At 42.4% G+C, this 12,549-nt stretch overlaps 2 protein-coding genes and 1 long non-coding RNA gene across 6 annotated transcripts in view; 2 read left to right on the forward strand and 1 right to left on the reverse strand.

Moving 5' to 3' along the window:
- Positions 1-10,943, reverse strand: part of LOC136400011 (uncharacterized) — a 34,144-nt gene extending 23,201 nt beyond the window's left edge. Inside the window, exon 1 of one of the 2 annotated variants that reach the window (XR_010750239.1) lies at positions 10,640-10,943. This is a non-coding gene — a long non-coding RNA (uncharacterized lncRNA). The remainder of the gene's footprint in view (positions 1-10,639) is intronic. The other variant, XR_010750240.1, reaches the window with a different exon arrangement.
- TMCO2 (transmembrane and coiled-coil domains 2) lies at positions 1,674-5,350 on the forward strand. The gene is made up of 2 exons (XM_066372127.1): positions 1,674-1,913; positions 5,036-5,350. Exons 1-2 carry the CDS (start codon positions 1,674-1,676, stop codon positions 5,348-5,350), a joined length of 555 nt encoding a protein of 184 aa, XP_066228224.1.
- Positions 10,944-11,114: 171 nt separating the features above from the next.
- The window catches only part of ZMPSTE24 (zinc metallopeptidase STE24), a 45,683-nt gene continuing 44,248 nt past the window's right edge, over positions 11,115-12,549 (forward strand). For 2 of the 3 annotated variants that reach the window (XM_066375969.1, XM_066375970.1), the window contains exon 1: positions 11,115-11,408. In XM_066375969.1, coding sequence (XP_066232066.1) covers positions 11,286-11,408 — 123 coding nt within the window. In that variant the 5' untranslated portion in view covers positions 11,115-11,285. The remainder of the gene's footprint in view (positions 11,409-12,549) is intronic. The other variant, XM_066375971.1, reaches the window with a different exon arrangement.

A 12,549-nucleotide genomic window follows, 5' to 3' on the forward strand; every position in this document is an offset into this window, starting at 1 on the left:
CACTAAATAAAATTATATATATATATATCCCTATAACAGTCACTCCCTAAATCATTTCTCCCTGACATAGTACTATATTTTCAACAGCATTCTAGACTCCATTTTCTGGATGTGTCTCTGACACCTCAAACTTACCATACCTCCCCTTCCTGTAAGAACAGAACAATCATTACTTCCCACCAGGCTTCTCTATTCCTGTTCTTTTAGTCAACCAGAATGAACAACTTGGAGTAGCATCAGACAATATTTTCTAGAAATTATTTGTCGTAACTGACCCTCTCTCTTATTGTGCCCTTCCCCTCATCTGAGTACAAAACCTCTTTTGGATTCTTGCTGTGTGTGAACTATCTTTTTCTTTCTTTTTAAAAATATTAATTTTAGGAAGTGAGGGAGAAAACGAGACAGAAACATCAATCTCTTCCTGTATGTGCCCTGACTGGGGATCAAACCCACAACCTTTGCATATGGGAATGACACTCTAACCAACTGAGCAATCCAGCCAGGGCTTGTGCAAACTCGTTTTCCATGTAAGCTTTTTGGGAACAGATCATACATTTTATTTTATATTTTCATATTGTCTTGCTGAGAAGATAAGTACTGGCCCTGGCTGGTTGGCTCAGTGGATAAAGTGTCAGCCCAGCATGGGGATGTCCTGTGTTTGATCCCAGGTCAAGACACACACAGGAGAAGCAACCATCTGCTTCTCTTCCCCTCTCAAAGCCAATGGCTCAATTGGTTTGAGCGTTGTTTCTGGGCACTGAGGATGCCTTGGTTGATTTGGGCACTGGGGGGTCCCAGATTGGGGTTGCTAGGTGGATCCCAGTCAGGTTGCATCCCCTTTTCTCACTTAAAAACAAACAAAAAAGGTACTAATCAGTAAGTAATTGATTTGGTAACATGTCAGTTTATAGTGCAGCATGTTGCTGTTTACCAAGTGTTTAGAAAATTATACTATTTGTTCCTAATATAAATTGTTAAGGAGGTAGAATCCCCCTCTGTAAAAAGATGAATGAGGACCGAATGTTAAAAGCCTTCCCAAAGATCACAATTTTTAAACACAAATGACATGAAAAAAGGGAGTGCTACAAAATGATCCAGTAATAACCTCCTTCCACATTTACCAAGTATTCTCTCTAGTAAAGTCCTCTCTAAATCATGTCTTCTCAAATCTCCTCATAGCCTCAATTTTCTCACTTGTCACATGAAGCTATTGCTGTTCATTTCAAGGACTGTTGGAAATTATCTATATACTATCCAAGAAGGTAACCACTAGCCACATGTGGCTAAATTTAAATTAAATAAAATGTAAAATTCAGTTCCTCTGTCACAGTATACACATTTCAAGTGACTAGTGGCTACCATATTGGACAGAGCATATATTGCCATCTTTGCAGAAAGTTCTATTGGACAGTGCTGTGCTCAAGCTTGGATTTGCCAAAGATCAGAGAAAGCATTATGACTGAACTGAAAACCCATGTCAGTACCTGGCTGGTTTTGAATGAGAACCTTCACTGGGTGAGTGGGAAGCAAGCTGATCTTTGAAACAGTGACATCACAAAGCACAGCTCACAGTGGCTCTAGAACACTGGGGCTCCCAGGCCACTTTCTCTAACTCATGCTTAGATTCCTGAAGCCTCTGCACATGTAGCTCCTGGAGTGGCTATCTTAACGAAATGTCAACATTTTCACCTTCATCTTCTATCTGGGACATCGTAGATTATGCCTCTCAAAGCTCAATATGGAATTGGCTACAAGCAACTCTTCTGGGAGAGACTCCTGTGTCTCAGCAAACAAATTTGGGGCTACTAGATAAATTTGCTCCGGCTGTGCAAGTTTTCCTGCGGATATTCTTTTTAATTTTATTGGCAATAGGACTATATGCCTTATGGAAAAGAAGTGTTCGGTCAATTCAGGTTATACTCTTGTTACAGAGAAATTATTTATTTTTTTGAGAGGATGTTGATTAAAACTGGGGACAGTGAAACAAGGAAAGGCTTAGAATAGAAGGAGCAACAGCACAGAGACTAGGTGGGAGTGCTTTGGCTCACTGGGAAGACAAAAGGGGACCTAGGAGACAGGTTCAGGGGATTTAGCCTGCCCATTGCTCCCAGGTTGCAAGTCTCCTCAGGTCCCTTAGAGTTTAGGAGAAAGACAGGAGTGAGGAAAACATGTCTGGGGGTACCCAGGGGCGGAAGCACAGGCTGCTTGGGGAGGGAGAGCACTACAGAGAAATTTAATTACACAATGAAACTTGATTAGTTCTATCCCATATTGCTGCCACCCAGTTTTAAGACCATGCAGATGAGCAAGCATGAACCCTTGTCTCTGAAGTTTGCTGACACTAAATCATCCTTAAAAACTTCCCCTAATTAAGTCCTGGCTGGATACCTCAATAGAACATCATTCAGATATGCAAAGTTTTCCGGTTTGATCCCCGGGCAGGGCTCATATAGAAACATTGATATTTCTGTCTCTTTCCCTCCTCCTCTCTCTTTAAAGTCAATAAATAGAAAGAAAAATTAAAAAGGGATGGTTAAGCCTGACCAGGCTGTGGCACAGTGGATAGAGTGTCGGACTGGGACACAGAGGACCCAGGTTTGAGACCCCGAGGTCGCTGGCTTGAGCATAGGCTCACCAGCTTGAGCGTGGGGTTGCTGGCTTGAGTGTGGGATCATAAACATGACCCCATGGTTGCTGGCTTAAAACCAAAGGTTGCTGGCTTGAAGCCCAAAGGTCGCTGGCTTGAAGCCCAAGGTCACTGGCTTGAGCCCAAGGTAGCTGGTTTGAGCAAGGGATCACTCACTCTGCTGGAGCCCCCAGGTGAAGGCACATATGAGAAAGCAGTCAATGGAGAACTAAAGTACAGCAATAAAGAGTTGATGCTTTCATCTCTCTCCCTGCCTGTCTGTCCCTTTCTCTGTTTCTTTGTCCCTCATGCTAAAAAAAAAAAAAAAAAAAAGATGACAAATTAAAAAAAAAACAACTTTCCCCAATTCGGTTTTAAGCATAAAAATGCTTTCTTACAATGATCTTTGGCTTGCCCTATAATAAAATAACACAAACAGGTTCACAACCTGAAAAGGCAGCCTTACCCCAAATTTATTGTATCACTGATTCATCTTTGAGTGTCTACTCTGGGCCAGACACCATTTGGGGTACCTTTTATAGAACAAGCACCACGAGTATAACTGGGATCTTGGGTTCTTACTGTGCCATTGCTCTGTAATTGATGAGGAGGCATATATATTCAGTCATCATGGTGTTTTGATTTACTTCCTTGTTTTAACAAGATAGGGTTCCATAAATAAACAGTGGCACTTTTTGGTAATAGGAGTGTAACTGGCCAGGATTTTGAAACATTTAGGATTTTATATACTGCTGTTTAATCACCAATAACAGCTATTTTTACAATATAGTCAAAATGTTTTGAGAATCGTAACAATTCCACAGAATGGATGTTATTTTTAAAATTAATTTACTGACTTTAGAGAGAGAGGAAGGAGGAGAGATTGATTTGTTGTTCTATTTATTTATGCATTCATTGGTTGATTCTTATATATGCCCACACCAGGGATTGAACCTGCAGCCTCAGTGTATTGGGATGCTCTTAACTAACTGAGCTACCTGGCTAGGACAGAAGTTATTTTCATATGATAAAAACAAACTGAGATGAAGTTCAATGGAAATTAAAGGAGGTAGGGGTTTTTTTTTTTTGTTGTTGTTGTTTTTTGCATTTCTCTGAAGCTGGAAACAGGGAGAGACAGTCAGACAGACTCCCGCATGCGCCCGACCGGGATCCACCCGGCACGCCCACCAGGGGCGACGCTCTGCCCACCAGGGGGCGATGCTCTTGCCCATCCTGGGGGTCGCCATGTTGCGACCAGAGCCACTATAGCGCCTGAGGCAGAGGCCACAGAGCCATCCCCAGCGCCTGGGCCATCTTTGCTCCAATGGAGCCTTGGCTGCGGGAGGGAAAGAAAGAGACAGAGAGGAAGGCGCGGCGGAGGGGTGAAGAAGCAAATGGGCGCTTCTCCTGTGTGCCCTGGCCGGGAATCGAACCCGGGTCCTCCGCACGCTAGGCCGACGCTCTACCGCTGAGCCAACCGGCCAGGGCTGGCTCAGAGGTAGGGTTTTAAAATAGATTTTCTTAAAGATTGACTGCTTTGTACCTGACTGGTGGTGGCACAGTGGACACACGTTTGAAACCCCAAGGCTGCTGGCTTGAGCATGAGCTCATCTGGCTTGAGTGCAGGGTCACCAGATTGAGAGTGGGATCATCAACGTGATCCCATGGTTGCTGACTTGAGTCCAAGGTCACTGGCTTGAGCAAGGGGTCACTGGCTTGGCTGGAGCCCCCCAGTCAAGGCATTCATGAGAAGCAATCAATGAACAACTAAGGTGTCACAACTATGAGTTGATGCTTTTAATCTTCTCATCTCTCTCCCTTCCTGTCTGTCTCTCACTAAAAACAAAACAAAACAAAAAAGTTGACTGTTTTCTGTTTTTCTTCTTCTTCTGGCAGGACTGTCCTAGTAAATTAAAAGTTTTTTAAGCCATGACCAGGAAATCCAGTTTTTCAGACCACTATGTCCCAAAAGAACATACATGGAAGTCAGAATTCCTGGATTCCAGGACTGGCTCTACCATTTCCAAGAATATGACCTTGGACAATGACAGGGTCCAAACTGGAAGGGAACTAAGTGGCTATTCAGTTTCTTCTTACATAAATAGGTCATGCATAGGCAAGAAAACTCCTAGCAAAGAACCTTGTATGTGGCAAACTTTCAACAAAGGATATCTATTATTATAATAAGCTTTATTAAGTAAATGCAAATAATAATCCCTGATCTGCCTACCACTTCATTTTGTGGTGAAAATCAAAAGACGAAATAGGGGCAAAGATGTTTTGTTTAAACAAGGGTTGGCAAAGGAATGAGGGATTATTGTTACCATTTGGTTTTTGTTTTATTTTGCATCTACAACAAACTGGCATTTCACATGAATAAACAACGTTCAACTTGTTGTTTTATTTTAGAACATGTTGTTGTTTGCAATCACACTCTACAGACTTTACAAGAAGGGCTCAGATATTTTTCAGACTTTGCTGGTCAACCCAGAAGGGAGTGGTCTCCCAGTTCAAGACAATAAGTTCTTCGTGTCCTTGGGTCTGCAAGAGAAAATCTTGAAAAAACTTCAGATGGTAGAAAGCAAAGTAAAGAACCTGGAGGGGATGATCATTTCCCAAAAACTTGCCACCAAGAGGGATTGCTCCTCTGAGCCCTACTGCAGCTGCCCCGACTGCAAGAGTCCCTTGCCCACATCAGAGTTTACTTCCACATCGGAAATGTGATGGACTCCGATCTTTTCCAGAAAAGCAGTTTCCCTTGTGTGTGCAGTGGTGTATCAATAAAGATAGAGAACTGTATTGAAATTATCTTGTAAGTACTGGCTCTCTATTCAGTAGAGCCCAACTTCTACTTGTGTGAGTAGTGGGGTAATGCTGGTTATGGTGGTGGTTAAAATGTCTCGAGATTGTTGTGCCCTCTGCACAGGCTGGAGACTGTAAGCAGTCGTATAGAAAAGAACAGCCGAACTGGAATCCATGGGAGTGAGGAAAGAAGGGAGAGTGGTCAGGGTTATGGCTTTGAGCTCCATGCCGAAGAGGTTGGATTGGATACAATAAAAACAACAAGAAAGTGTCATTGAAGGGCGATGCTGTGGACTGTTCTTTAGAGGTAGGCTGGCCCTTGTGCTGGTCTTGGGCCTAAAGGTAAATATTTGACCCAGGAGTCCTCCTGCATTAATTACTCTGAAGTGGGCAATTATAACTCAAGGTGGGGTGAACATAAAGGAGACTGTTTATCTTTTACTGATACTTCCCGTGCTAAGCACTGTGCTAATCCTTGGGAATCTGTCCTGAGTGCTTCAGGAGCACTCAGTTTGGCTGGTTGGACAGACAGGTAATTTTAGAACAAGGAATTATAATATAGTGGGGTCATAATATCTTGAACTTAAGGGAATTCTCATTTGAATCCAGCTCAGCAGGAATGGAAGAATGGGAAAAGGCACCTACTTGCCATTACACTCAAATTGAGTGTGTACCCTGACAAGATGGCCTACTGGGGAAATGATGGTAGATGGTCCTCTCAGTGGGTATCAGTCAAACCTTATAGTAAGTGCATTTTTGCCACAATAAATGTGATTACAATCACTGAAACGATATTTGTCATCTAAATGAAATATTTCACTTGGTATGCAAAATAAACAGTGACTTACTGCTATGCTGGACAGACTGGCTGGACAGAAAACAATGTAACAGTCACCCAAGTGGCTTTTCACAAGGGATTTCCAAGGGGAATTTGTGCACTGATGTTAAAATGCAATCTCTGTGTAAAATGAGACTTCATTGGATAGTGTACTCAGTGCAAAAACAGGACAATGGGTCAGTGAATGTTCGGTGGGGCCAGGAAAGACTTTGCAGAGGTGACACTGAGTTTTCCCATAAAGCAGGGGTAGTCAACCTTTTTATACCTACCGCCCACTTTTGTATCTCTGTTAGTGGTAAAATTTTCTAACCGCCCACCAGTTCCACAGAAATGGTGATTTATAAAGTAGGGAAGTAACTTAACTTTATAAAATTTATAAAGCAGAGTTACAGCAAGTTAAAGCACATAATAATAATTACTTACCACGTACTTTATGTTGGATTTTCGCTAAGTTTGGCAGAATAAATCTTTATAAAACAACTTACTATAATTAAATCTATCTTTTTATTTATATTTTGGTTGCTCCGCTACCACCCACCATGAAAGCTGGAACGCCCCCAGGTTGACTACCACTGCCATAAAGGGCCACATAGAAAGGTATTCCTGTAGATGGGATCATGGAGTCACATAAAAAAGAGGGTGGCTTGCCTGGAGAACAAGGAGAGTTTCAGGGTACCTGAGGAACTGGCTATTTCCAGAGCTACAATGAAGGATTTTGGTTTCAGGGCAAACAGAACAGATGAGAGTTATCAACAGCGTGCCTCATCTGGCAGTGCAGGTGAAGTCTGTTAACCACGCTGCTAAAGTGCCATGCAATCTTTTAAAGTCAATGTCTCAATTTTTGTGCTATCTAAATTTCAGTGTCTTCCTGCATAGTTACAGTCATTCTGTCTTGGTTACCATTCTGGAGTAAATTAAAGGAAAGTGAAGAAGGGCCTAGGAGAGTAGACTGATGTCAGGTAATGAAGGGCATTTAGAGGGAACACCACATTGTCAAAAACGGACCTTTGTAGGTTTTTAAACAGGGGAGCAACATAGATTTGGTATTTTGTGTGAAAATACAGATTAAGCTAGATGCAAAATGTGGCAGAACTAATGGGATCTCCTTGTTCCTAGATCTCAGCTCCCCAGAGGGATGTGTGATTCACACCACAATCATGAGACTATTATCAAGTACTCATTCCCAGTGGGGGCATTGTTTTTTTTGAGATCAGAGCACTTATGTCTAGGGCATCAATTAAGGGACCTTGGATGCTTGGCAAGCAGAGAATCAAGACAAATATGGAAAGGGCTTCAGAGCTATTTTATCATTCAGGTTAGATGAACTAATGTACACCAACGTCCATCACTCTAGGGAGGAGAATCCTTATTCACCAAATTCAGTCTCTCTCCTTTGGCAAAACCCTGACAACACCCTATTTTGAGACTCCAGACAGACCAGCCCCTTTATGCCAAGGGGAAGAAGTGATTATTTCCTTTCCATAATTCTCCTTTCACTGCTACCTCTCTAGTCCAAGCCACCATCATTTCACGTGGTTCTTGAAATGGCCTCCTAACTGGACTCCCTGTTTCCATCTGTCATTATATTTGTTTTCCATACAGTAGTCAAAAATATCGTGTTACTACTGTGCTCATAATTTTCCAATGGCTTTTTCTTTCACTCTGAATAAAAGTCAAGTTCTTAACTAAAAGATTGTGTATGGCCTGACCAGGCGGTGGCACAGTAGATAAGAGCGTGGGACTGGGATGCGGAAGGACCCAGGTTCAAGACCCCGAGTTCGCCAGCTTGAGCACGGGCTCATCTGGCTTGAGCAAAAAGCTCACCAGCTTGGACCCAAGGTCACTGGCTCAAGCAAGGGGTTACTTGGTCTGCTGAAGGCCTATGGTCAAGGCACATATGAGAGAGCAATCAATGAACAATTAAGGTGTCACAACAAAAAACTGATGATTGATGCTTCTCATCTCTCTCTGTTCCTGTCTGTCCCTATCTATCCCTCTCTCTCTCTGTTAAAAAAAAAGAAAAAGAAAAACAAAAGACTGTGTATGATAGCATGATCTGCACTCCCCCTCCTTACTCTCCATACTCTTACTATTCCTCAAATATGCGAAGAACCAGTGTCCCACCTCAGGGCCTTTGCATTTGCTGTTCACTGTGCATGGCACTTTCCCCAGATACTCTGGCTTCTTCTCTTTCTTTCGATCTGTGCTCAAGTGTCAGCTATTCTGAGAGGTTTTCCTTGACCATCTCATATAAAGTAGTGCCCTTCAAGCCAACATGCTGTATCCCCTTTCCCTTTTCCTTCATAGTACTTAACACCTCTTCTCCTTTCACCACTATGTATTTGCTTATCCATCAACCCCACCATCCACCTCAGCCCACTGAGTATGTAAGCTTCAGAAGAAAGGACTTTGGTTCACTGCTATATCCTGAGCACCTAGAACAGTGTCTGGTACTTGGCAGATACTCAATATTTGTTGCATGAATGAGTGAATTATACTGTTGACTTCTAGAAACCTCATACCAGCTCCTTGTTCCTTGATCTTTTCAGACACATGGTGCCAGATCAGCACTATGATGTTATTCTCACAAGTATGAGGAGCTAGCAGATAATCTTCATTGGGCAAGCCAGATACATTGTTGAGAGATTTATGTGATTTTTCTCATTTGATCCTCACAATATGAGGAAGCAAATACTATTAATATTATTCTCATTTTACTGATGGGAACTGATGTACAGAGAGGTTAAGCAACTTGCTAATATGTGGTACAGCTGTGACTGGCACTCAAGAAGTCTGACTAAATCTGTGCTCTTAGCCACAAAGCTTGGGTGGCAGCAGCTTCTGTGAGGCTTTGGACCAGCTGCAGCAGGCTCGATGGACCTAGACAGATGCAGCCAAGAAGACTGAAGAGGGCATAGCAATGATACCCAAGGGAGAGAGAATTTTGAAAAAGTGTTTATCCTCTCATATTTTAAGTTGATACCTAAAAGTTTTCATTGTTAATTTAAATAATTGCAATGTATGTAAATTCTAGGAAATTATAAATAATGACAATTTAAGATAAAACTGTAAAATTACTTTTTATAATGCATCCAACAGACTCTACATAACAATTGAATTACCACTATCATCCATTTAAAATTACACAGAGAAGCTCTTTTAACATTTATTATTTCTACATTTTGTTTTACTATCTCTAATTTATATTCCACTTCCCCATTAAATGTTATCCAAATGTAACTTTTTGTTAAAAAAAAACATTTAATTGATCGCTTGAGATAAAAAATATGCATGTATTAAAGTAGGATTTTAAATTTTTTCCTGTAATTGTATGGGTCTACACATTAGAAGAATTCTTTGAACTGATTAATCATTATAATTATCATCAAAACTAATGATAAAGTCTGCACAAAATATGATTACAAATTTTAATAATACATAAACATAAAATGTAAAATTCTACTAGAAATGCATCTCGCAGTGAGATGGATAGGACATCCTCACCAATTCATGTCTGAATGACTAATTCTTACTGATAGGTTAATTTTTTGTTTTCATAGGTACAGTTCCGAGAAATATTTCACAGATTGATGAGAATGCTAGTTTTCTTATAGGAATGTCAGTCAACTCTTGTTTTCCTTCTCAGTTAAATGCTAAAAATCAAATAATGTTCCCTCATTAGCTGACACGTTCAATTAGGTCCACCACTGATTTTGTTGAAAGCAAAAAAGTGGAAACAATTTGACTAGCCAAATAATGCTATCCTGTCAGTAGAGTCCATTGCTTTCTCAAGTGACTTTTACTCATTTAGAAACCTTTAGGAAGAGTTGGGAAATTGAAGATATTGTTAATTTCGACACATCTTTAGCACTACAATTTCACTATAATGTAAATATATTTTTAGTTGCAGCTGCAGATGAGCTCAATTCATTGTAAACAGTAACTATGTAAATCTTTGTTAATCCAATTAACCAAGTCAGACTTATCTTCGTTCGGTCAGAAGAAATTTAAGTCAAACAGGTCTGTTAACAGGCATTCCTGTGACCGCAATTCACTTCTGAATTCAAAGACAGACAAGGTATTGCGCTTCGATTTTAGTTTAACCCTAGATCAAATAAGACCCGTTCCGTTCAAATACTTCTAACTTAAGCTATCCTGGCTTTGCTCTAGGGCACGCAATCTTAGGCAAAAGGCCGCCTTTGACTCACGTGGTGTGAAGGGGCGAGATTTTTAATTAAAATCTCACCACTACCGCCCACTCTACAATGCCTGAATTCAGAACACCCCGATACAGGCCAAAATACGGCACTTATAACGCCTAGTCTCGCTGTTAACGATCCCTTTAGTCTTAAGGTATCCCAGGATGAACATACCACAGTCCGAATAGCATTAGTTAGAGGAATGGTCTCTAGAGCCTGGTACGTCGGCTCCTCTTTCGTTCTTCCCATTTATTTCAGGACGGGAGTGGCGGTCCACCCTGCGTTGGTTCCTACTCAGTCCCACTACCAGTGGGCTCGTCCTGGCCGAGGAAAGTGCGGCTCAGGCTGCAGCCTAGCCAGGCTAGCCCCCGAAACGAAAAGATGCAACTGAGACTGTGGAAGCTAAAAGCGTAACGCTCTGTAGCGCTGCCGGCTTAGGAGAGCAGCCGGAACCCTCGTCAGGAAGTCGGCGTGGAGGGGAAGGGAAAGAACGTCGGTGTAACGCAGCTAAGCCTGACCAGTCCCGGAGCGGGAGCCGGGTTGGCCCGGGCCGCAACGCGGCGTCTAGCTTGGTCCTCCTCGAACCGGAAGTAAGGAAGGCAGTTGTGGTCCTTTTCGGGCCGAAACTAAGGGGCGTCAGCACGGGGAAGAGTGTTTGTGTAACACTGCCGGCTGCGCGCCTGCGGTGGGATGGGCGCGGTGTCGGTGCAGGGGCGCTCGGAAGGGACGGATATAGTTGTGACACTGCCGGGATTCTCTGAGGGGACTGTGTTGGTGTGGCACAGGTGCACGCTTAAGGAGCCGGCAGAACCGGGTGGCCATGGGGATGTGGGCAGCGCTGGACCCGATGTGGGAGATACCGGCCGAGAAACGAATCTTTGGAGCCGTGCTGCTCTTCTCCTGGACCGTGTATCTCTGGGAGACCTTCCTAGCGCAGCGGCAGGTGAGCCTAGGCCGGGCCCGTCTAACCCTGACCCTCGGCCAGCTCTAGGCCAGCCACCGTCTTGACCCCAAGTTGCTGGATGAATGCGGCGACCCCAGCACCCAGCGTCGACACTGTGGGCCCTACTGAGCCTCCTAACTTGGCCGGATGGTGGCATTGGCCTCGAGAGGATCTGGTGTCCCTGGGACGTTTTCCGCAACGTGATCTTGGAACTCGGGCAGATGAGAGCCTGATTAAAGGGAAAGCAGGCTGCCGCCTTGTCAGGCGTTAGCCCTTGTGCCTGCTCATAGCTTCCTTAAGATCCCTAGACAGCGACCCATAAACCTTAAAAAGGACGATACTGACATTCTAGAATCACGACTTCCTCGTGACGTTTGTCTAAGCATGCTCAACCATAAAATCAGGAAACCATTTTCTGAAAATAAAGATTTCCCAAGCCTTCCACGGACCTGAACTCTTTTTTCTTAAAAAAAAAAAAAAAGTATGTTGTTTTTGCCCAAAGAACAATATTTTCTTATTTTTCTCAAAAGTGTGTTTATTATTTTTGTTTAAACAATTGAAACAGTAAAGTACAAAGTGAAAGTTTCTTAGCAATTTCCTGGAGGTGATTGGATGGGTGGATTAGAGATCTGAACTTTTAAATGAGGTAGATTTTAAGTTCAATAGACTGCTTTATTGCCATCTCTTACTGCCAGCTTGCTTTACCTACTTTCTATGTTTTTTTGCTGAACTTTGTCAACCATGATTGTTATGAAAACTTTGTTTTTTTAATTCCTGGAACTCTTTTTCTTGAGCACCGCAGTCCTTTTCCTCTGCAAATTTCTTCTCTCATTTTACATTCTGCATGAATCTTTAAATTGAAAAGGTTAATTTTTCTAAGTCTGTCAGTGTTTGGGTTATATCTTGATCTTTTCTTGTTTTTTTTTTTTTTTTGTTGTTGTTTTTTTAGAGTGTATTGATTGATTTTAGAGAGAGAGGAAGGGAAAGAGACAGAGACAGAAACATCAATCTGTTTCTTCATATGCCCTGACCAGGGACATAACCAGCAACCTTTGAGTATCAGAACAAAGCTACAACCAGCCAAGCTCTCTGGCCAGGGCTCTTGATCTCTTCCTTTAATCCAAAATATTCAAAGAGGTGT

Source organism: Saccopteryx leptura, chromosome 3 (genome assembly GCF_036850995.1).
Source record: "Saccopteryx leptura isolate mSacLep1 chromosome 3, mSacLep1_pri_phased_curated, whole genome shotgun sequence".
NCBI lineage: Eukaryota > Metazoa > Chordata > Mammalia > Chiroptera > Emballonuridae > Saccopteryx > Saccopteryx leptura.

Bases quoted from the DNA above. Each gene is read 5' to 3' on its own strand.
- TMCO2 (XM_066372127.1), top strand. From the start codon at position 1,674: ATGTCAACATTTTCACCTTCATCTTCTATCTGGGACATCGTAGATTAT. The intron at 1,914-5,035 runs GTTATACTCTTG...GTTTTATTTTAG, and splicing joins GAAGTGTTCGGTCAATTCAG to AACATGTTGTTGTTTGCAAT.